The sequence below is a fragment of the Acipenser ruthenus genome, chromosome 4 (assembly GCF_902713425.1).
Source record: "Acipenser ruthenus chromosome 4, fAciRut3.2 maternal haplotype, whole genome shotgun sequence".
NCBI classification, from domain to species: Eukaryota; Metazoa; Chordata; class Actinopteri; order Acipenseriformes; family Acipenseridae; genus Acipenser; species Acipenser ruthenus.
In genome coordinates this window covers 11,529,609-11,555,261 of record NC_081192.1, presented here as the reverse complement: position 1 = coordinate 11,555,261, position 25,653 = coordinate 11,529,609, and the positions used below count along the sequence as shown (strand labels likewise).

At 40.8% G+C, this 25,653-nt stretch overlaps 1 protein-coding gene across 1 annotated transcript; it reads right to left on the bottom strand.

The window, feature by feature from the left end:
• Positions 1-2,438: 2,438 nt before the first annotated feature.
• On the bottom strand, positions 2,439-20,865 carry LOC117400669 (asparagine synthetase [glutamine-hydrolyzing]-like). Its single transcript, XM_059022006.1, has 11 exons — positions 20,589-20,865; positions 15,874-16,111; positions 12,735-12,920; positions 12,260-12,361; positions 6,652-6,779; positions 4,673-4,799; positions 4,445-4,551; positions 3,706-3,806; positions 3,399-3,480; positions 3,171-3,326; positions 2,439-2,657 (listed from the first exon to the last, which is right to left on the bottom strand). The coding sequence occupies exons 1-11, from the start codon at positions 20,835-20,837 to the stop codon at positions 2,454-2,456; spliced, it is 1,680 nt and encodes a 559-aa protein (XP_058877989.1). The 5' UTR covers positions 20,838-20,865; the 3' UTR covers positions 2,439-2,453.
• Positions 20,866-25,653: the final 4,788 nt, after the last annotated feature.

The window sequence follows — 25,653 nt, the reverse complement described above, 5'->3', positions numbered from 1 at the left end:
GTTTGGGATATTTTTTTATAACCCAACCCTGATTGGTGCTTCTCCAGAACTTTATCCCAGACTTGTTTTGATAGCTCCTTGGTCTTCATGATGCTGTTTATTTAGATATGCTCGCTAACAAACTCTGGGGCCTTCCAGAAACAGGTGTATTTAATCTGAGATCATGTGACACTTTAATTGCACACAGGTGGACTCCATTCAACAAATTATGTGACTTCTGATGGCAATTGGTTGCACCAGAGCTTATTTAAGGGTGTCACATCAAAGGGGGTGAATACTTATGCATTCAAGACTTTTCAGTTTTTTATTTGTAAATAATTTTGAAAAATATGTAGATTTTCTTCCCCACTTCGACATTATGGACTATTTTGTGTAGATCAAAAATTCCTAATTAAATCCATTTTAATTCCAGGTTGTAACACTAGAAAATGTGGAAAAGTCCAAGGGGGGTGAATACTTATGCAAGGCACTGTATCACAAAGCATTTTGGGATATTGGAGGATACACAAAAAAATGTAGTTCGGTTTTACAGCGTCCACACTTCTGATAAACTGCACTACTTGATGTGATCTAATTTAGAACCAGACTCGAGACTACCTTCTGAGGTGGTCTCAAGTCCAGTTCTCATGTATGGTATTAAGCGCTGTGTAGTGTGGATGCTAACCGTATTTTGCACTTTTAAGCCGGTTTAAAGGCAACCAATACAGTTTAAAAGCATAGTGCGGTCAGGACCGTTATCACATACTGTGCCCATACTGTAAGCTCTTGCTCTTAGTAAATCCACATGCTCCCTGTATGTATTGTGACAACACCCCTGTACAGGTCAGGAAATCTCTTGCAGTCTTGAAGTATAATTTCTTGATAGGGCTGTATATGTCATTGTTATTTTATATAGGGCTGTAAAATAACAATATTCGTATAAAGTGTTAAAGGTTTAAACGCTTAGGTTTAATACTGAGTGGTTATTATTTAAATTACTCAACCGTACTGTTTGCCTTTAAACTGGCTTAAAAGTGCTAAATACGGTTAGCGTGTGTAGCAGGGCGGTAGTAAGCCCTGCTGATTAAATGTATTTGTTTATTTTAAGAACAGGGTTCCCCCTCCGCCCCTGTGTAGTGTGTTATTTTGTATTTGTTTTGTATTATGATTTTGTTATTTTATTTAAACGACCGCGAAAGCCGTGTCTTTTTGGTGTATGATTTTTGCATATTATCGTTGTGTAAATGACAGCGAGCGCCGTGTGTTTGTTAATTGTTTTTATTTTTTAAAACATGTTCTGAAATAAATTAAAAACCTCGTGCAGAAGGCCTGATCTGTGTTGTATTATTTTGTGTTCGAGATTTTGGATTTGTTTGAACTTTTATTTTGCTCTGTGAGCACAGTGTGTTTCTGTTTTAACTTTTTATTTATTTTTGTATTATTTTTGTTTGGAAACTGCAGTGTCTGGTGTCAGTGTTTACGTTCCTGCTTCTGTCCTGACGTCACCGCCCAGTCACCCTGTCACCGCGTGTTATTGATGTTATTGATGTTATCATTAAACAAGTGCCAGTTTGACTGGTGTAGTTCAGGCTGTATTGTGTCACCATGAACATAACTACTGTATTAAAGAAAAAAAGTAGCTTGTTTTGCCATTTCCTACCTTTTTATGGTATTTGCAATCATACTGAGTGGTTCTTATTTAAATTACTCAAATACTGTCTCTAGTTGCCATAGACAAAGACTAGTTGCCAAGTAACAACCACCAGATCAGATCTTTATAGTGCTTAGGGCCAAAAGGATGCTAAATCCACAGCAGGTGCTTGTTAGATAGTGATTGCCGTTACAAACATAAAGGCATGATCTAGCCTGTCTTACATATTTCTATGGCTGACAGCTAGAACTCTAGAGCTGCTTATGAATTCGGGCCAAATCACTAAAAAACACCTACATATTTTAATAATTGCCATAAGAATGACTCAGAATAACTGCAAACATCCTAACAAGGTGTGACAGGGTAGACCCCACCCCTGTGTGTATTTTGATTTGTTTTGTGTTTGTGTGGTGTTATTATTATTTAAATGTATGTATTTGGGCACGGGTGTTTAAAGTCAGCAGGGAGGGAAGGGTTAATTATTTTCCCTGTCAAATCACTTCACGTGCTGACTGTGCCTGAGCTGACTGAATAATTAACAAGCAATTGAGCTCAGGCACAGATGTATAAAAGGAGCAGATTAGCTGCTCTTGGAGGTTGGGTTTTATTCAGAGGAGAAGCGTAAGTGTATATAATAGTGTATATAATAAGTGCACGAATAATAATCGCGCTTGCTTTAAACAAGCTCATTAAAAGCTATCCTTGCCACATAATGTAAGAAAAAAAAACTATGAAAACATCATTTAAAGCTAATCAGCTAACTTTTGCCTTTTTAGAAAGATAAATGATCATATAAAGCAACTCCCAGCCCATCATCAGCTGTTTATTTTTCCTGTTTGTAAACTGGCAGTGTGCGTGCAGAAGGATCAGTGGCATTGACCCATTTGGGCATCCAATAATGAGTCAGCCACTCCGCCCTGCCAGGGTAAAACTTTTCAAACACCTGCCGGTAGAAATATCCCTCTTTTGTTTTTGGCTCGTTGAACGGAAATCTCTCTGCTGCCTTTTCAAGCTGGTCATCCGTTACCTTTAGAAACAAAAGAAAAGTGATAAAGCTGAATCTAATTGTTTCAAGATCAGTCCTTTAGCATTTTAATTGTTTGGGATTTATTTGTAAACTTGTTGTTTTAAAGCTGTGAATTTGTGAAAAATAACATATTTACTGGCTTCCTGTACAGCATGCCTTTTTAACATGTTATTGATAGATAATAAAAGCTGGAAACCAACATATTTACAGTATAAAAATAATGTTTCAGTGGGCAAGATACAGAAATATAAATATGGAAATAATATAATTGTTATAATTGTGTTAGAAGTGTATTGAGTATTCTGACAACATACATTAGGTATATTAAGGTAATTATAAACAGGTGTGTTTACTCCTTGTAGTTATTCACTGGACATACATGAGGAACCTCAGTGTTAATATTTTTGTACAAGATTGTTAGCTTCCTAATTTCATTAAGGGGTATATAATTTACAAAAGTTGCAAAACATTGAATCAGCCTCATGATGTAGAGACTGTTGGCTTGGGTCATACCTGAGATTCAATGTGCTCCTGTAACATAGAATACCAAGACCTCTTATCTGAGCAGACACCGTCACTGAACGCCTCCTTCCTTCTCCACAGAATCTCTTGAGGAAGGAGTGCAGTGCCATTAAAAGCTTCCCTCAGAAGATGCTTTTCAATCCCATTCTGTTAAAAATAAAAGCATCAATGAAATAATGAATAGAAAATTCTTAAAAAAAAAAAAAGTAAAAGTAATACCTTTGGGACCCTCAGCTCTTCAGGCAATGACAGGTAATATGCAGTAAATCGATGATCCAAGAATGGCGCCCTCAGTTCAAGGCTGCCATGAGAAACAAGCATTAAAAATAAATAAATAAATAAAAAGTAGAAATAATCTGTAAATAACTCATTTTAAAACCTGCAGACAAAAGGGTGTTCAAATCGTGCAACATATAATATATAATCCTAAAATAAATTCTGAATTTGAAGCCATTCTGGTTCCATGATTGAGACAGCATGTTTGTAAACAATGGATCCGGTTCAGTTACTATGGCAAACATCATACCCATGAGCAGCTGTGGTTCTGTCTGCACGGAGGACATCAAACATGTAGAGCTCGTTAAGAAGGCGCTCGCTGTCCTCTGCAGCTTCTTTGGGAGATGGTGCCTGCGAAAACAGCAATCAAATCAAAATGGCTTCTCTGGAGACCAAGGATACAAGACAGTGGGCTAGATTCTCAAAGCTCTTTACTCCAAATCACCCCCAGTTACCAAGCAAGAAATAAACCACTGAAACATTTACTTTGGAAGCTTTTAAACAGCCTGTGGCAGGGCAGAGGAAAAGCCCTACACATATGAGAGTGTTACAGTTACTGTATTATGATTAAAAAATGTATTGTTTATTTATTTTACAACGGGGTACTCCCTGTCCCTGTGCATATTTTGTATTTGCTTTGTATTGTTGTTATGAGTTATTTATGTATAAATATGATGGCAAAAACCCGTACTTGTTATTGTTCGGCAGTGTGGATGGGGAAGCCCCATCCTAACAAAACCCCATCCATCTCCCGAGTTAATGCACTGATTAATTTGTTGCTAATCGGGAGATGGTCACCAATATAAAAGCCTGCAGCGCAACCCTGTCACACAGCCCTAGGTAGTTTATCTACATTTTAGAATTGTAATTTATGCGTTTCAGAAAAATAGTGCCCTAATGCCAATTAGGAATAACTAGCTTTGAGAATCTAGCACACGTCAATGTATGCTGAAGGTATTTGGGGGTAATAAAAATGTCACATGACTTACTTTGTGGAAATAAATATAACCCTGTGTGAGCTCGTCTGAGCCTTCCCCAGAGAAAATAACCACGGAATCTGTTTTCTCTTTAATGTACTTGGACACCAGATACATGGCTGCAGAGAAAACACAGTTGTAGAAGAAGTGGTGTTAAGAAATAGTATTTCAGCAAAGCAACTTCTTCCACAAAAAAGCTAAATGTATTGTCACATAGCCTAATTTAAATAAACAACTTACCAATAGATGCTCTCACAGTTGTGATGTCATAAGTCTCTAAAGAAAAAATGACCTCTTCTATGGCCTTAATGCCATCTTCAGGTGTAAAAAGCACTTCATGATGCTCGCTGCCAATGTGAGCTGCAACCTGTAATAGACAATAATAAATATAAAGCTACTGCACAGCTATCTGCAAAAGGTGATGACTGTGGACTGTGCAGTGGCGTGCCGTGACAAAATGGACTGGGGTAGCAGAGTCGTCGCAAACCCCCCCCCCCCCGCCGCCCGCTGGCAGCTACCTGTAAGACACAGATACCTTTCATAATTTGAATTCTGAAAATGCCGAATATATCCTTTCCCTTCCCATGTCAGCTCGGGGATCTGTGGTGTCCTTTTTTAACAATCTCCAATTTTTCAGAGAAAGTTCTCCTTGAAAAAGGATTCGTAACCAAATCGACTATGATGTCTCAGTTTTCTCACATTTTTTTATTTTAGTGTAAAATACAATTCGAAATAATTAGATGTTGTAAAGGTATTTGTATTTATCAATGTATATTTATAAGCAATATTGTGCAAATCCAGCTATCCTCCTAACTGCAGTGCTAACCAAGGAATATTCATCTTTTGGGGTTGCTCACTAATGATTGGTCAGCTGTCAGAGCTTTGACTTTCCCATTAGTTGCTAAAGCAGAGTCTTCAAGTGAGGCAGAGAATACCCTGGGAGATTTATGGCCAGCCTCTGCTCACTCCTGATTGGTTGCCTGTCTAAAAAAAAGGACATTCTTTGACTCGCCTATTGGTTAAACTCACTCAAGACCTTCAACTGAAATGGAGAATACCCTCAACTGTTTTTTTTCTAGCATCTGGTCGTTGTTTTAGACTTATGCGGGGGAAATGCAGATTTCTTATTGGCTGATCACATCCCCTTCAAGAAACCCCTAGACTCTTAAAAAACCTCTAGTAAACCCTGTAAGTCATCTTGGATAAAGGCGTCAGACAAATGAACAAATAATAATTAGAGTAGTATGTTTCATAGTATAAGCAAGCACACTGTACGCAAGTACACTGTACATAATGTCATTTGACTGACGGCTGACTTGGCACTGTCTGGTCAGCAGAGAATACCTTGAAGGTCATGATGGCACACCACTGGGACTGTGTAAGTACTAGCTTAGCTGGCGTAAATGACAAAACCAACAAAAGGTGCACTTTTCCAAAACTTTTCCGTTTTGCAACCTGCAATTTTTACAAAATGTGCCTGTGGTTGGGCCTACATGGCAAGCTTTTTGAATACAGTACAATTTATTATAAAACGCATAACCCTGTTTTTGTGTTTGCCATATTTCTGTGAATAGTGCAAAGCCTCTTTAATCTATTGTTGTTTTAGTTTTCTGCTTAAAACATCATTTGTCTTCTGAAAAACTGGGAGTGCCCTCATTAAAGTACATCTTCCAATCCTATTGCAAGCCTGCAACAAGGTCATACAAGCATTAAAGACACAATGGAATTCATCTCCACATCATCCACATTTAAAACATCTCTCAAAGCTCCTCCTGTTTAGTTTGGAAAGGATCTGGTGGATGTTATTGTCTAGAGATCCACAAATGTTTAAAATGCAATGCTCAACATAAACTGCTGCATTCTAGAACATTTGCTTTAGGTTGCGTGGCCAAATGAAGTAGTTTGCACCAATAGCACCAAAAAAAGCATTCCCATTAAAACTTTGTGTAAGATAATGAATTGTTTTCTACCACATAATGTCTTATGATTAGTATCACACTGAGTTTAGTCATGCCTGGAGTTGGTAAACCAACTAGTTGCCCGAGTAAACATTGCCTGATGTATTATTCTCTAGAAGTGTGGTAAAGAACAGATAAAGAACATATCTCTAAAATAAGTCAGAGACATCTGGAACCTAAACTGTAAAAATAGAACACAAATGTTGAATTTTAGGTGAGACTCCTAATGTTTATTACTTATCCATTTGAAATCCAACTGACCTTGCGAGCTGCACACACATCAGGACTGTCTGCTGTTCCTATTGCAAAAGTTTGGACCGGATATTGGAAGTTATCTTCATGAGAAAGTTTCAGCAGAAGTGCAGCAACAAGGCTAGAGTCTAAGCCCCCTATCATCAAAGGGAGACAAAACCGAACCAGGTAACTACAGACCAATAAGCCTGACTTGTATTATATGTAAACTTATGGAAACTATAATAAGATCCAAAATGGAAAATTACCTTTATGGTAACAGTATCCTGGGAGACAGTCAGCATGGTTTTAGGAAAGGGAGATCGTGTCTAACTAATGTAATTGAATGTGAAAAATAATGTGATATCTTGTAACAATTGTAAGTCGCCCTGGATAAGGGTGTCTGCTAAGAAATAAATAATAATAAAAAATAAATAATAACTAACCTGTTTGATTTTTTTGAGGATGCAACATCGACAATGGATAATTGCAAAGCATATTGCACGGTTTATTTAGATTTACATAAAACTTTTGACAAAGTCCCACGTAAAAGATTAATCCTCAAACTGAACGCAGCAGGGATTCAAGGAAATGCATGCACATGGATTAGGGAGTGGTTAACATGTAGAAAACAGAAAGAACTGATTAGAGGAGAAGCCTCAAAATAGAGCGAGGTAACCAGTGGTGTGCCACAGAGATCAGTATTATGTCCTCTGCTATTCCTAATCTACATTAGTGATTTAGATTCTGGTATAGTAAGCAAACTTGTTAAATTTGCAGATGACACAAAAATAGGAGGAGTGGCAAACACTGTTGCAGCAGAAAAGGTCATTCAAAATGATCTAGACAACATTCAGGACTGGGCAGACACATGGCAAATGACATTTAATAGAGAAAAGTGTAAGGTACTGCACACAGGCAATAAAAATGTGCATTATAAATATCATATGGGAGATACTGAAATTGATGAAGGAATCTATGAAAAAGACCTAGGAGTTTATGTTGACTCAGAAATGTCTTCATCTAGACAATGTGGGGAAGCTATAAAAAAGGCCAACAAGATGCTCGGATATATTGTGAAAAGTGTTGAATTTAAATCAAGGGAAGTAATGTTAAAACTTTACAATGCATTAGTAAGACCTCATCTAGAATATTGTCTTCAGTTCTGGTCACCTCGTTACAAAAAGGATATTGCTGCTAAGGATAGTGCAAAGAAGAGCGACCAGAATTATCCCGGGTTTAAAAAGCATGTCGTAAAATAATTGAATCTATTCAGTCTTGAACAAAGAAGACTACGCTATGATCTGATTCAAGCATTCAAAATTCTAGAAGGTATTGAAAATGTCGACCCAGGGGATTTTTTCGACCTGAAAAAAGAAACAAGGACCAGGGGTCACAAATGGAGATTAGATAAAGGGGCATTCAGAACAGAAAATAGGAGGCACTTTTTTACACAGAGAATTGTGAGGGTCTGGAACCAACTCCCCAGTAATGTTGTTGAAGCTGACACCCTGGGATCCTTCAAGAAGCTGCTTGATGAGATTCTGGGATCAATAAGCTACTAACAACCAAACAAGCAAGATGGGCTGAATGGCCTCCTCTCGTTTGTAAACTTTCTTATGTTCTTATGTTCTTATGAAGGAGAAATCCTTTGTCTGGTGGAGGGAGTTAGCCGAGTGTTTTGGAGCTGTGTGTTTTTACTGTTTGTAGTGAAGGCGACTGCCTAGCCTATGTAGTATTGTTTTTGTGTAAACCTTTTATTTTGGCCCTTGTGCCAGTTTGTTTCTTTCTGTGTTTAATAAACGTGCGCACCAGTGCTGAAACTGCAGCTTTCTGTCTCTCGGTCTAATTCCTGCCAGCAGCCAGCCTGGGCCTTGATGCTAGACTGTGACAGTGTGTCAGCTGAGAACTGTGGAATAGATGAGTCTTCATTAGAATGCTTTTTAAGAAAGGAAGAATGCACCAGTAAAGCTACCAAACTGGAAACAACTCAGACATTTAATCCAGGTGCTGTTTAGTAGTTGTAAAATGGGTGGGAATCCGCTGCGTGAGACAGAGGGATTGTAAATGTTGCACCGGCGCTCAGATTTTATTTACAATGAGATTGCAACTTGTAGCAGTGGTAGAGGCCCACCACTAGGGCAGCAATGGTAGCGGGGATTGTTCTGTTTACACACACGTGGTGTATATAAACAATGGTAAAATACATGTGGGGCAACATACACCAAATACAGCGTAAGACAATGAACCCAAAAATGCCCAAACGGGGTCCCCCATTGGCTCACCTGGTAACAGCACAGACACATGGTGTGCAGGGTGAGTAACACAGTCAGGGAAGCGCAGGTTCACGTCCTGGCTGTGTGGTGTGTAGGGTGAGTAACACAGTCAGGGGAGCGCAGGTTCGTGTCCTGACTGTGTGGTGTGCAGGGTGAGTAACACAGTCAGGGAAGCGCAGGCTCGCGTCCTGGCTGTGTGGTGTGCAGGGTGAGTAACACAGTCAGGGGAGGAGCGCAGGTTCACGTCCTGGCTGTGTGGTGTGCAGGGTGAGTAACACAGTCAGAGGAGTGCAGGTTCACATCCTGGCTGTGTGGTGTGCAGAGTGAGTAACACAGTCAGGGTGAGCACAGGTTCACGTCCTGGCTGTGTGGTGTGCAGGGTGAGTAACACAGTCAGGGAAGCGCAGGTTCACGTCCTGGCTGTGTGGTGTGCAGGGTGAGTAACACAGTTAGGAGCGCAGGTTCGCGTCCTGGCTGTGTGGTGTGCAGGGTGAGTAACACAGTAAGGGGACCACAGGTTCACATCCTGGCTGTGTGGTGTGCAGGGTGAGTAACACAGTCAGGGGAGGAGCGCAGGTTCGCGTCCTGGCTGTGTGGTGTGCAGGGTGAGTAACACAGTAAGGGGAGCGCAGGTGCGCATCCTCACTGTGTGGTGTGCAGGGTGAGTAACAGTCAGGGGAGCGCAGGTCCACGTCCTGGCTGTGTGGTGTGCAGGGGGAGTAACACAGTCAGGGGAGCGCAGCTTCACATCCTGGCTGTGTGGTGTGCAGGGTGAGTAACACAGTCAGGGGAGTGCAGCTTCACATCCTGGCTGTGTGGTGTGCAGGGTGAGTAACACAGTCAGGGGAGCGCAGGTTCACATCCTGGCTGTGTGGTGTGCAGGGTGAGTAACACAGTTAGGAGCGCAGGTTCGCGTCCTGGCTGTGTGGTGTGCAGGGTGAGTAACACAGTAAGGGGACCGCAGGTTCACATCCTGGCTGTGTGGTGTGCAGGGTGAGTAACAGTCAGGGGAGCACAGGTTCACGTCCTGGCTGTGTGGTGTGCAGGGTGAGTAACACAGTCAGGGGAGGAGCGCAGTTTCACGTTCTGGCTGTGTGGTGTGCAGGGTGAGTAACACAGTCAGGGGAGGAGCGCAGTTTCACGTTCTGGCTGTGTGGTGTGCAGGGTGAGTAACACAGTCAGGGGAGCGCAGGTTCACGTCCTGTCTGTGTGGTGTGCAGGGTGAGTAACACAGTCGGGGGGAGCGCAGGTTCACGTCCTGGCTGTGTGGTGTGCAGGGGGAGTAACACAGTCAGGGGAGTGCAGCTTCACATCCTGGCTGTGTGGTGTGCAGGGTGAGTAACACAGTCAGGGGAGGAGCGCAGTTTCATGTCCTGGCTGTGTGGTGTGCAGGGTGAGTAACACAGTCAGGGGAGCGCAGGTTCACGTCCTGGCTGTGTGGTGTGCAGGGTGAGTAACACAGTCAGAGGAGTGCAGGTTCACATTCTGGCTGTGTGGTGTGCAGGGTGAGTAACACAGTTAGGAGTGCAGGTTCGCGTCCTGGCTGTGTGGTGTGCAGGGTGAGTAACACAGTAAGGGGACTGCAGGTTCACATCCTGGCTGTGTGGTGTGCAGGGTGAGTAACACAGTCAGGGTGAGCGCAGGTTCACGTCCTGGCTGTGTGGTGTGCAGGGTGAGTAACACAGTCAGGGGAGCGCAGGTTCACATCCTGGCTGTGTGGTGTGCAGGGTGAGTAACACAGTTAGGAGTGCAGGTTCGCGTCCTGGCTGTGTGGTGTGCAGGGTGAGTAACACAGTAAGGGGACCGCAGGTTCACATCCTGGCTGTGTGGTGTGCAGGGTGAGTAACAGTCAGGGGAGCGCAGGTTCACGTCCTGGCTGTGTGGTGTGGAGGGTGAGTAACACAGTCGGGGGGGAGCGCAGGTTCACGTCCTGGCTGTGTGGTGTGCAGGGTGAGTAACACAGTCGGGGGGGAGCGCAGGTTCACGTCCTGGCTGTGTGGTGTGCAGGGTGAGTAACACAGTCGGGGGAGCGCAGGTTCACGTCCTGGCTGTGTGGTGTGCAGGGTGAGTAACACAGTCGGGGGGGAGCGCAGGTTCACGTCCTGGCTGTGTGGTGTGCAGGGTGAGTAACACAGTCGGGGGGGAGCGCAGGTTCACGTCCTGGCTGTGTGGTGTGCAGGGTGAGTAACACAGTCAGGGGAGCGCAGGTTCACGTCCTGGCTGTGTGGTGTGCAGGGTGAGTAACACAGTCAGGGGAGCGCAGGTTCACATCCTGGCTGTGTGGTGTGCAGGGGGAGTAACACAGTCAGGGGAGCGCAGGTTCACATCCTGGCTGTGTGGTGTGCAGGGGGAGTAACACAGTCAGGGGAGCGCAGGTTCACGTCCTGGCTGTGTGGTGTGCAGGGTGAGTAACACAGTCAGGGGAGCGCAGGTTCACATCCTGGCTGTGTGGTGTGCAGGGGGAGTAACACAGTCAGGGGAGCGCAGGTTCACGTCCTGGCTGTGTGGTGTGCAGGGGGTGTAACACAGTCGGGGAGTGCTGCAGTGCTTGTTTCCCCCCTAAAACTTGCACTAACAACTACATCTCCCAGAATACAATGTCTTCAATTACTAGGAAACTGTACACCAACAAACATTATCCAATCTCTGGCTAGCCCTGTTGTCTTTGCAGCCAATCACAGTAAGAACAGCTACACAGGTTGAAGCATAAACACCCCAGTCCTGCTAAATCCAACTGGAACATCGTCAGAGGCAACCGTTAAAAAAAAGGTTTCCTATAATATTAAACAAACTGTTTTATAACTTATTAATGCATTTCCTTAGTTTGTTTATTTATCTGTGTGGCTTTATACTGAAGTTAACATGTTCACCGAGTTTAAGTTTAATTTAATGTTGAAATATAACGTAATTAATTTGCATATGAAGAACCTTGTAGAACACAGGCATGGTTGTACAGTAGCTCAAAGTAACATTGCAGTTAAAATGGAAGGCTCTTTTTTAATGCCTACCCCATTACCATTAAATATTGTACAGTATTTATCAAGTTATGACTAAGGTAATGTTGCATTTTCCCCCTGAAAAATACATTTGACTCTTTCAGTGTTCAATTTTGAGGTTAAGCTATTCCCAGACCCAAAACCTTGTCTGGAGCACTGGTTAGAGGATGGAGAAGGGTGTAATCTGATCATTTAGGTTGGCAGGTTTAAACTACGGTGCAATTGTGCAGTGATCACACTGACTTAGAAAACAAGCGTGACTCACCAACACGTTTCACCTTTTTGTAAAAAGGCCTACAAGACCATGAATTCCACCTGTAGAAGCATTCTGTTAAAATATTTATTACAGTTTTCAATAAGTTATACCTGACAAAAGACAGCCGATTCTCCTATGAGCCATCAAGCGCTTCCTTACTGCATTTTCTAACAGGATACGGATATTGCTTGTAACAGTCTCCAATTGAAAATCTGCATGTAAAAAAAAAAAAAATAACTTAATTTAAAACATTTGCCTTTTATTTTGGTGCAATGGACATACTGTTTGCCAAATCATTATTTATATTAAGGAGAAAAAACAAACATATCAATACAGTTAAGTGCATTCTGCGTTACTAATATAATTTCGCTCATGATGTAATGCGTCTTTATATTCATAACGGAAATTCACTTTGTTTATAATGTTGCATATTTACAGAAAGTGTGAAATTACCATGCAGCTAAAATGACTATTCAGGGATTAGAGGAAAGATTCTGGTAAAAGCCTAATTCAGGTAAGGTACTTGTAACTAATGAAGGAGATGTATTTTTATCATTACCGTATATCAACATTATAAATTAATACCTGTTGGAAGCTTGGGTAAGCCGTCATAGATGGTATGCAGTGGTTCGTCTTTACAGCTGTGAAATCTGAAGCGCTCCACAAATTTCACTTTCTGGTCCTCCTTTATATCAAACACTTCATAGTGGCCCGGGGGAAACTGGGTTATTCGAGGGGTCGTAGACATTGAATGGCCAATGTTAATGAGCCCTAGAAAAAGAGTATAATAACACATTAAAGAGCCAGTATCACGTCCATATAATGTAAACCATACCTGTAAGATGTATTGGACCTTGCTGTGCTGTATCCTATCTTCACAGATCACTTGAAATAACTCAGTACTTTATGAAATTATGAACTGGTTCAGGCAAGTCTGATCTATCCCGTAAACATACCCTAGCTTGGTGGCATGTTTACATTTTAGGCTGCAGTCCTGAAATTAGAGCTTTAATTTGCAGGGTTTCCATGGTCTCACCTGCTGGGTACTTTGGGTTTCTATGTAGTTTTCTTTTAGGGAGAGAAATTCTCCTTCCAAATGCAAATTACCTAATTCATATTCAAATACAGGAGGGTATATTTAAATGTTTGTCTGCGTTCCAATTTGGCCTTACGCAACTACTGATATCATGCAGCTTTCTTAAACTGGGTTTACAAAGTTTTAGGCTGCGTTGAAGAACTACAAATGCAGCCTGCCTCATGAGGCTACTCTATTCACCCACAGATGTCACTACATAATAATAATAATAATAATAATAATAATAATAATAATAATAATAATAATAATAATAATAATAATAATAATACGATAGCTTATGTCAAAATTTGACCTTTTTAGGGACATTTTGCCCTTGTTTGTGAATATATGAATACATGAATATATAACTAGATAATATCTAAGGAGTGGCCATGTTTATTTATTTTTTATTATTATTTTTATTGTATTATATATATGAATATGTATTGTATTATATGTATTGAAGATAGATTGATATTTATGTTTTTTATAAGACATACTGTATATGCTCATTGAATGTATCTATATATACCTATATATATATATATATATATATATATATATATATATATATATATATATATATATATATATATATAGTGTAAGGGATTGGTCAATAAAAACTCATACAAGACAACGTAAACAAACTGGTTGGTAAACAAAGTTAATGTAATTAAATGCATGTAAAGGGCTTGAGGGCAAAAATAAATCAGGGGTGCCCAATCCTGGTCCTGGAGGGCCGATGCCCTCCTGGTTTTTGTTCAAACTGTACACTAAATAGAGTAATTGGATCAATTAAGCTTCTAATAAGGGCTTGATTGGTCCAAGTAAGTAATTTAGGGCACAGTTGCAACAAAAGCCAGGAGGGACATCGGTCCTCCAGGACCAGGATTGGGCACTTCTGGGTTAAATAATACACTTTGTAAATAATAACTGTATGTTAAATAAGGGAAAGTTAAAAAATAAATAAATAAATAAGTTCAGTTTAAAATAAATACTTCTTATTGTGCAGAGACAATACATGAGGGGCATTAGGGCCATGTGGAAGCTACTGGAGTCAGGGTTGGCTCCAGTCCAAATTAATTAATTATTCAATTTAATGTCTTTTCAATTATCTTCAAGGATGTAATTGATTAGCATTTAAAAACTCTATGTTTGTGAGTGTTGGTTGTGGGAGAACGTGAGGAGTTTGGTTGGTGACTGGGAGAGTGAACGGAGGAAATTATTTGTTATTGATTTTCTGGTAAACGGACAGTGAAATAAGTATTTGGATTACGGCTTTGGATTGTGAATTGGTTTTGATGACGAGGGAACAGGTTTAGCCTGCCTCGTATTCAGATAGTATCAACACCTGTTTAGATAGGGCCCGAGAACGGGTTAGGCTTTTGTTTTGTTTCTATTTATTTTGTGTATTGTAAATAATAAACACACCCTACGGCGTTTCACCGCATTCTGGCTGTCAAGTCTTTGTTTAAAGAAGAAAATATCTGTGACTAGAAGGCAATCCATCACAATATATATGGATATAAACTTATTGCATATATTTATGATATGAACAAAAATCAGTGTTTAATAAGACAATTATGCAGTTATTCGAAGGCTTGAGGGGCTGGGATTTTATATTTTGTAGTGCTTAACAACCATGCTTAGTGTATACATATAGGCTAGCCCTCCAAACTAAAGAACCTAAATATTTTCAAAACAAACACCGATAATGAAAAAGGAGAGTAAACGTACAGTATATAGTTTTAAAAGGTTAATATAGAATCCTCGAAAAAAGCTAAAATGAGAACATTTTTATCCTGAAGCAAATAAAATTAAAAACCGCTAAAATGAAGGAAAGGAATTTTAAAATAGTCAGCATGCGCGTTAACAAATGAGAGCATATCTGTTATATAATATTGTAAAAGAGCCGGCTCCTTTGCAAGGAGCGTATATATATATATTATATCGGGCTTATGTCTTTGTGTGTGATTACGTCACCTACCAGCCCTATTGCTGCCTTCCCTCGTGCACGCTACATTATATTTGCTTCTGGATATCTCTCATTTTAGCTTTTTTAAAAACATGATTAAGCAGTTTTAGTTTATAGAATTGTATCCATGTTTTAATCTTAACAACAAAACTAATAAAGTCAATGGCCCACAAACAAAAGTAAACAATCTCCTTAAGGATAAAGTCTATTTCCCCAAATACCCCCCATCTATCGGGTATATGGCTTGGAGACCTATTAACGTTAACCATTTTTATTTAGTTTAGTTAACCTTGGATAAAAACGTCTGCTTAATAATAATAATAATAATAATAATAATAATAATTAAGGACCTCAACTAGAGCCTTAATCTCACAGTAAAATGTCCTATAGTCCTATGGTTGAGAGGCGGGTCTTGGGAAGACGGTCGACCCCATAAAGATTATGCTCTCCTGTGCCTTGGGTTGCCCACACACCCTCTTACATCCTGTATTTGTCATTTTGAACAAATTCATGGAACCCAGTTTTGTTTTGTTTTTCATGTTTTTGAGCACAGTTAAAGAGCTTTAATCTTCATCACATCACACTGCATGCTTCACATGCATCATTTTTATTAAGATAATATTTTACCAAATTGTTTGCATTTAGAAACAAAGTAAACACACAAATAAATGTACCTTTTGCCTCAGAGCACACAGCCAGAACACCATCATCTGTGTGCAGTTTAAACATGGGACGGACCCCATAAGTATCTCTTCCCAAAAACACTTTCCGGTTGGCTGTGTCCAGGAGGATGAAGGCGAACACCCCATCCAACATGCGAGTCATTTGCTCTATTCCACACATCTGGTAGAGGTGAATAATGATCTCTCCATCGACTTCAGTCTGAAAATCGAATTTGAAGTGCTTCTTTACCTTTAAAAAAAGGAAAATGGTGCAAAATACTTTAACTTGTGCTTAATTATTTTAAACAAAACTGGTTTGGTTAGTTAAGTAAGGTTTGCTATTCTTGAAACCTTTCTGGACTGTTTCCAGATTTCCATTACACGAGAGTAGATGTTAAAACTTCATGCTGATTTGAACTCGGCTCTCGCCAAGATAAGCACCAGCTAAGACCAACTAGCTTTACAGTAAACTAATGTGATCCATCTGTGTCTTGATCCATTTGCACTTCCTTCCATATGATGATGTAGATATCCTTCTGTCTGGTGTTGATGGCTGAAGTGTAATGCTGGTTCCAGGGATCAGCTTATTGTCTCCCTAGCGCATCAGCACACACAATGGCTGCGATGCTGGCTCCGGGGATCAACCACGCGCATCAGCATGACAACCATCTGGATTGAGCTAAGTAGGGTACATTTCTGGGGTCTTCAAGTGGGCACCTTCCATCCTTGGTGTTTCGTCAACTAGTCCACGACACCTCAAGAGGGCTCGACGGTGATTCTGGCATCCCAGCATCACGCCTCTCCGTCCCCCACTCAACTCAGCCCAGCTTACTTACCCGTACATCAGCGTTTCTTTCTTTCTATTGTGCTTGAGATCCCCAGCCAGAATCTTTCAGTCTCAACCACAGCCAGTTTGCTCCTCTCTGCTGCTTCAGATAAGTTCTTCACTGTGCGACGCAACTCTTGGCCACTAAATCCGACATCTCTGAGGAACCGGGTTGTAGAGTGTGCCACAAATCCTCGACAACCCACCTCCACTGGGTAAACCCGGACTCTCCATCCTCGCTGTTTCGCTTCAGTGGCTAGTTGAGCATACCGCAGTTTCTTCCTCTCATACGCCTCATCTACTGCATCCTCCCGTGGCACTGTTAACTCTACCAGGTGAACAAGGCGTGCTGATTCAGACCACAAAACAATATCTGGTTGAAGGTTAGTGGTGGCAATCTCAGGTGGAAAAATAAGCCGTTGACCAACATCTGCCAACATTTTCCATTCTCTAGCAGCTTCCAGTTGTCCTGGGCGAGGATTGGTTTTAACACCTTTTTTTGGTGGTTGCTCTCCTGGGTGGAGGAATGTTGTCTTTTGTGTGTAATGTTTTGATGGAACTGGTGGCAACTTATTGGTCATGTTACGCTTGTCTTCCAATGCTAAGGCCAAACATCGCAGCACCTGGTCATGGCACCAAGTAAACCGGCCTTGGCTAAGAGCCACCTATCCTGTCAAAATGTGCCTTAATGTTGTAGGTGATGAACACAAAGGACATGAGGGATCCTCTCCTAACCAGAGGTTTAGGTTCTGTGGTGATGGGAGAACATCATATGTTGACCTGATGAGGAAACTGATCCTGCTCTGTTCCATTGACCATAGGTCTTGCCAGCCAATCTTGCGTTGTTCCACACTCTCCCATCTCATCCATTCTCCCTGCTTGGCCTGGGAAATGGCCTTTATGCACCTCATCCTCTCCTCCTTCTTTTGCACCTTGTTGCCTACCAGCTTCCTCCGTTGAGCTGGGGCTGCCTTGTGCCGTGTAGGAGGACCTGAACTGATACCAAGACCCCCTCTTCCATGCTGAACTTGCCCAATTTTTAAACAAAACTGGTTTGGTTAGTTAAGTAAGGCTTGCTATTCTTGAAACCTTTCTGGACTGTTTCCAAATAGATGCTATAATTTTTAAAAAAATGGCTGCACAAGGATAGAACAGTAAATCATGTGGTTATTATAAAATTATGGGAGGGTTGTGGGTTCAATCCCAGGTGGGGGACACTGCTGCTGTACCCTTGAGCAAGGTACTTTACCTAGATTGCTCCAGTAAAAATGAAAAAAACTGTATAAATGGGTAATTGTATGTTAAAATAATGTGTAAAAAATAGTGTGATATCTTGTAACAATTGTAAGTCGCCCTGGATAAGGGCATCTGCGAAGAAATAAATAATAATAAAATACATAATGACCCCGATTTCAAGGTCTTTACGCCAAACTGTTACAGTTACAAAACTAGTAACAAAACACTTACTAACATCTTTGACCTAAAATTAGCTGTCAGTGGAAATATTTTCATTCACACAGAACTTAATTACACTCTGGAATAAATACATTGACAAATGTGCCAAGACGACAAACCCTTTTTTAAAAAATAAAAATCAGAGATTTCTGTGCTCCGTATAACTATTTTGAAAAGGAGCCTTTCCAGAAAAACTGCTCTTTAACAGTTTTGTTTTTTGAACAGTTCCTTCTGAAACCCTCATTTGCAAAGTCTGGGTTACAAAAACACCTGCACTCTATCAATACTGTATCACACAATTATAGGATGGATATTTGGAGTTAATGCAAGACCTTTGAAAGCATGGGGCACACAGTAAGGGCTCTATTTCTGTAAGCATTTTATATTTAAAGTCATCTTGGTTAAATATGCTACCTCACCTACAGTGCCTTGCATAAGTATTCACTCCCCTTGGACTTTTCCACATTTTGTAGTGTTACAACCTGGAATTAAAATGGATTTAATTGGGATTTTTACCATTTGATTTACACAACATACTTAACACTTTGAAGGTGCAAAATATTTTTTATTGTGACACAAAAGTTAATTAAACAAAAAAAAAAGACATTTGTTGGTTGCATAAGTATTCACCCCCCTGAGTCAATACTTGATAAAAGCACCTTTGGCAGCAATTACAGCTGTGAGTCTTTTTGGGTAAGTCTCTACCAGCTTTGCACATCTGGATCCTGCAATTTTTTCCCATTCTTCATGGCAAAATTGCACAAGCTCTGTCAAGTTGGATGTGGACCGTTGGTGAACATCAATTTTCAAGTCTTGCCACAGATTCTCAATCGGATTGAGGTCTGGGCTTTGACTGGGCCATTCTAAGACATTCAGGTTTTAAACCACTCCAGTGTAGCTTTGGCTGTGTGTTTAGGGTCATTGTCCTGCTGGAAGGTGAACCTCCGCCCCAGTCCCAGGTCTCTGCAGACTGAAACAGGTTTTCCTCTAGAGTTTCCCTGTATTTGGCTCCATCCATCTTGCCCTCAATCCTGACCAGTTTCCCAGTCCCTGCCGATGAAAAGCATTCCCATAACATGATGCTGCCACCACCATGCTTCACCGTGGGGATGGTGTTCTCAGGGTGATGAGCAGTGTTGGCTTTGCGCCACACATAGCATTTTGCGCTAAGGCCAAAAAGTTCAATTTTGGTCTCATTAGACCAGAGAACCTTTTTCCACATGTTTGCTGTGTCTCCCACATGCCTTTTGGCAAAATCCAAACGGGATTTGATATGGGTTTTTAACAGCAATGGCTTTCTTCTCAACACTCTTCCATAAAGCCCAGCTTTGTGGAGCGTCCGGGTTATAGTTGTCCCATGGACGGTTTCTCCCATCTCAGCTGTGGATCTTTCCAGCTCCTTCAGAGTTACCATTGGAGTGCTTCTCTGACTAATGCCCTCCTTACCTGGTCACTGAGTTTTGGTGGAAGGCCTTCTCTAGGCAGAGTCGCGGTTGTGCCATATTCTTTCCATTTTTTTAATAATGGATTTAACGGTGCTCCGGGGGATGTTCAAACTTTGGGATATTTTTTTATAACTCAACCCTGAACTTTATCCCAGACTTGTTTTGATAGCTCCTTGGTCTTCATGATGCTTGTTTGTTTGTTTAGATATGCTCTCTAACAAACTCTGGGGCCTTCCAGAAACAGGTGTATTTAATCTGAGATCATGTGACACTTTAATTGCACACAGGTGGACTCCATTCAACAAATTATGTGACTTCTGATGGCAATTGGTTGCATCAGAGCTTATTTAAGGGTGTCACAGCAAAGGGGGTGAATACTTATGCAATCAAGACTTTTCAGTTTTTTATTTGTAAATAATTTTGAAAAATATGTAGATTTTTTGCCCCACTTCGACATTATGGACTATTTTGTGTACATCAGTGACAAAAAGTCCTAATTAAATCCATTTTAATTCCAGGTTGTAACACTACAAAATGTGGAAAAATCCAAGGGGTGTGAATACTTATGCAAGGCACTGTATTTATTGGCTTTCAACAGCATGCATTTTGTACCACTGGCGTAGCTAAAATATTTCTAAATGAATTAAAATGAATGTATGTAAGGTACAATACAGTGCATTCAGTTTACTGCTAACAAACATATTGTTTTACTGCAATGAGCAGTGAGGTGTAGCAGAGGCAACTTGCAACTTTGTAAATTCGACTCTTATTTGCTTGCTGGCTTCAGTGCAATAACATTTCGTCCCTTAATTAAACTGTCTTCAAGTTGAGATGTTTCATTTAAATAAAGAAATTTACTTTTACTGATGTTTTTTTACCTCAAAACAATGGTTAGTCTTTATCATAACATTAATATTACTAACAAGTGAATGTTGTAATTAAAGAGTTTTTTCTAAATTCTTACATGCTATAATTTTGAATTGACAAATCCAATTCCTTACCTGCTGATGGTTATAAATTTCTCCATTACAACACAGCCAAAGATGAGGGAATTTCTTTAGACGCAAAGGCTGCATGCCACACAACTGGTCAACAATTTCTAGTCGATGGAATCCAAACCAGCACTTTGTAAAGCCGTCGACATTTCCAAATCGAAACGCATCAGGCCCCCTGTGTGCAACCTTCATAATGTTTGAACACTGGACATCAAAGCTCTCATCACTGCCAAAAAGGGCCCAAATCCCACACATGGTCACACAAGATTATTCAGATCTCAGAAATGTAATTATCTGTGAAGAAAACAAAGTATAAAATTAAACTCCCTTGGATGTATTGTCAATCCCTTTCAACATGTAGAGCATTTGATAAATGTCATCTGTTATTGCTAGCTCTTTGTAGTTCATATTCTTAATTAAACAACTACCCCACAAACACAAAATAATAATAACAAAAAATATATAATGGCATTAGAAAATCTAAGGCAATAAATTAAAATCATAAACAATTGTAATATGTGCAACAGTGAACTGTATCATGAGCCTTGAGTTAAAATTACAATACTAGGAATAAGGGGATTTACATTATTATAGGGCACCTGTCAAGGTTCTACACCACTTCACTTAAACACAGTAATGATCACAAATAAAATAATAATAACATATAAAAATGAAATTGCGATGGAAAATCAATGTAACAAATGTACTGCTTCATAATTATTAACACATGGGACAGTATACAGGTGAAGAAATCATATGATTGTATTTCGAAGAGTATACATATTTATTTTAAAGCTATAGTTTCCCTCAGGCGTGTAGAAAATGTATACAGAACTATAATTCTTTGGTATATGCTTATGACTTGCTTCCTTAGTTTTGCATTCTATGTGGCCAGAGAGCATACCCGTCAGTTTGTTTACTCCACATTTCCATTGCAGGGACAAAAGGTTTCCTACCCCATTTCCTACAGTCCTAAATTAACTTTTATAAAAAGAAAATAATAATAATAATAATAATAATAATAATAATAATAATAATAATAATAATAATAATAATAATAATAATAATAATAATAATAAAATAACCAATTATATTATTGGTTCTCTCAACACTCAGTGTTGATACATCAATGTAGCTGTATCTGTTTTTTATAACCAGTAGTAAATAAAGATGGAGTAAATGCTTTATACTGTATGCATGTACTATAAAGCTTAGCCTTACTTATTCAATATTATTATTATTATTTATTATTATTTATTTCTTAGCAGACGCCCTTATCCAGGGCGACTTACAATCGTAAGCAAATACATTTCAAGTGTTACAATACAAGTAATACAATAAGAGCAAGAAATACAATAACTTTTGTTCAAGCAAAGTACAAGTGTGACAAAACACAATTCAATAATACAGCAGATAATAGTGATAGTTACATCAGGATATGTACAGTATTCTGAAGTACAGAATTAAATGCAGTAAAATAGGGGGCAGATAAGAGCAAAATAAAGCACATTTAAATGAAGGGTGATAGTGTCCCAGGATACAAACAGAGGAGTTCTACAGGTGCTGTTTGAAGAGGTGAGTCTTAAGGAGGCGCCGGAATGTGGTCAGGGACTGGGCAGTCCTGACATCTGTAGGAAGGTCATTCCACCACTGCGGAGCAAGGGTGGAGACGGAGCGGGCTCTGGAGGCAGGGGAGCGTAGCGGAGGCAGAGCCAGTCTTCTAGTGCAGGCGGAGCGGAGAGGTCGAGTGGGGGTGTAGGGAGAGATGAGGGTCTGGAGGTAGCTGGGTGCAGTCTGCTCAAGGCATCTGTAGGCTAGTACAAGAGTCTTGAACTGAATGCGAGCGGTGACCAGTGGAGTGAGCGGAGTAGTGGAGTAGCGTGGGCGAAGCGAGGCAGAGAGAACACCAGGCGGGCAGCAGAGTTCTGGATGAGCTGGAGCGGACGGGTGGCAGACGCAGGGAGGCCAGCCAGGAGGGAGTTGCAGTAGTCTAGGCGGGAGAGTACCAGGGCCTGGACCAGGAGCTGGGTAGCGTAGTTGGTGAGGAAGGGTCGGATTCTTCGGATGTTGCTCAGGAAGAATCGGCAAGTGCGTGCCAGAGTGGAGATGTGCTGGGAATAAGAGAGGCAGGGGTCCAGGGTGACTCCGAGGTTCTTAGCGGAGGAAGAGGGAGAGAGTGTGGTAGATTCCAGAGGAACAGAGATAGAGAGATCAGAGGAGGGGGAGGAGGAGGGAAAGAAAAGGAGGTCAGATTTAGAGAGGTTGAGTTTGAGGTGATGCGAGTGCACCCAGGAGGAAATAGCAGACAGACAGGTAGAGATACGGGAGGAGATGGTGGAGTCAGAGGTGGGGAAGGAGAGGAAAATCTGAGCATCATCAGCATAGAAATGGTATGAGAACCATAGGATGCGATGAGGGCACCCAGGGAGCGGGTGTAGAGAGAGAACAGGAGAGGACCCAAGACTGACCCTTGGGGGACTCCAGTTAAGAGTGGGTGAGGTGTGGAGGTTGCTCCACGCCAGGTTACCTAGTAAGTGCGGTTGGAGAGGTAGGAGGAGAACCAGGCCAGAGCAGTGCCAGAGATCCCCAGGTCAGCGAGAGATGATAGTAGAATAGAGTGATCGACAGTGTCAAAGGCAGCAGAGAGGTCGAGGAGAATTAGGACAGAGGAGAGAGAGGCAGCTCGGGCACACTTAAGTGAGTTAAAATAGTTAAAAATAAGCAACGCAAAACGAAATTAATAAAAACAGAAAAACAGAAGCCCTACCTATATTTAATGAATCATTTCTGTAGTCTTCATAAACTGCCCAGCATCTTCAGCAGACCATTGCTAACGTTAGCTGCTGTAAACAGCGCAGTGCGAACGGTTTTTGTTTTGTTTTCAATTATCATTCAAACAATAACAACATCATATTGCAAGTGTTCTCTGCTTCTCTGTTTATAATTCTTCCTTTGCTTTTATGTCTGCTGTGTCTTTTCATCTGCCATTTCTCTCCGTATATTTTTAATGTATTATTTTTATAGTTGGTTTAATTTTTGTAAGTCGCTAATTAATTAAATAATAATACTAACTATGGGTCAAAACAATGTTCGTGTAGGTGTGTTTTATTGTGTGTGTGGACTTCTAGCGTCTTCTGAATGACTGTTTTTTGTATTACATATTACCGTTTAAAGGCAAAAAACATAACAATACATAGAATAGTCTGTATACATTCAACAAAAAATGTACAGGGGCAAAATACCGCATACAGTTTGCTTCAGGCCCCTGGGGAACTTTTCACATTTACAGTGCCAGTGACGTCAATTTTACACCTAAAAAGATGAAGACATTGATCTATAAATATTATTTGGGGAGCCAGGTCCATGAAAAATCATACTGTTAGTTGTATGGGATAATCTTTATTTGCATTTAAATAATGATTTTATATGGAGACGAACTAAGTTTCAGGCTACCAATAATTGGTATTAATAGTGGACCATGCTGTCACTGTTGGGTAGATTTTCTATGGAAGTTTCCCAGAATAAAGAGACTCTCACTCTCTAAACTAGGAGAGCTATCCTTGCCTGTTCTTGAGAAATATTATTTGGCTACAAGGCTATATTCGGTGCAATACTGCATTTTAAAAAATATTAATGCGGAATGTACACTGGCTTAAACTTAAAAAGCAAAATGTGTACAACGGGTAAAAACCAACGAAATCACCCGTCTCAACAGCACTCATTACAATACCTAATGCCTTTCTAAACATAATAAAAGACCAGAAATTAAATAAATCCACATCACAAATGTTGGGGTTACGTGAAGAGCAGCCAAGCTTTCTCACATCTTGCTTATCGACAGCGAGATTCAACACTGATTCAGCTCCTTAATCACCATCTGCTGCCGTTTTGACCACTTTATCAACAAGTTAGACAAATACTTAGAGCAAATGAAATCTTCCTCTACTTCTCAGCTATTCAAATATGAAACTGTAGCAGGGCGAGTGCCCTGCATGTGTGTATTTAGTGTTGGTATCATTTGTATGGGGAAATGGGTTTATTGTGTGTTGTTTTGGGGTTGATTTGTTTAATTGAATTATTGTTTTACAGTCGGGCGCTCGATTGAGACTTGCTGCCTGCTAGGCTTGGTTGAGGGGAAGGGCAGCAAGTGATTGGCTGTGCTGGACCTCAATCAGCAGGTGGGCGGGTCTTGACCGAGTGTCCGTCAGTTCAAAAGCATCCGCAGGAGGTGGTTCGAGGCGACTGCAACGCCATGCCAGAGGGGAGCGGCGTATACTCGGGAGGAGAGGGTCCGCTCTGCAGGAACGACAGCTACACAACCCTGAGACTGCAAGCGGTGCTTGTGAAGGCAATGTCCAGCCAAGGCTGTATGAAGCAGCACCAGTCGTTGTATGAATACCGGCTCATGAGTAGGTTAGTTAGGGGATTGTGATCCCATGTGATGTATAGCGAGGGTTACGTAGTGTAGCCGGTTCCTGGAGCGGGACGCCTCGTTTTAAGGCTAGCGCTCGCCCTCTATGGCACCTTTTATTTGTAGTTTTTGTACTGTGTTTTATTTTGCCTTTTGTACAGCTTGCTGTATGTGTCCTCTGTGCGTTACCATGGCTGGTAACGTCACATGACCACCTTTATTTTACTTTCATTTCTTTTTGTTTGTGAATAAAACCTGCGCGCCTGTGCCGGCGTTTTTAACACCACCACGTCTGTCTCTCTGTATGCTTGAACAGCGGCTACCCACACGCGTGACACTAGGAAGACCCTGTCACAGAAACCAAAACAGGAATGGCGTCTACCCGCATCAACCGCATCAACTTCTTTCAGTAGGCTACTTCCCACTGTTGAATTAACTGTCATAGAACTTTGAGAAATTTCAAATTATAGCACATTCTAAGCATGAGACAATTAGTAAACAATGTGACTTTTGACACAAATCAGCTTCTTTGACCACTTCCCCAGTAAAGCAAGACCCACAACTTTACTTGTAAAGTTACCATCTAATTTATTTTACACTTCTGTTTGGTTAAAGCTCTCTTTATCCCTCAGTGTAGACTGCAAATAAATCTTTGGCTGA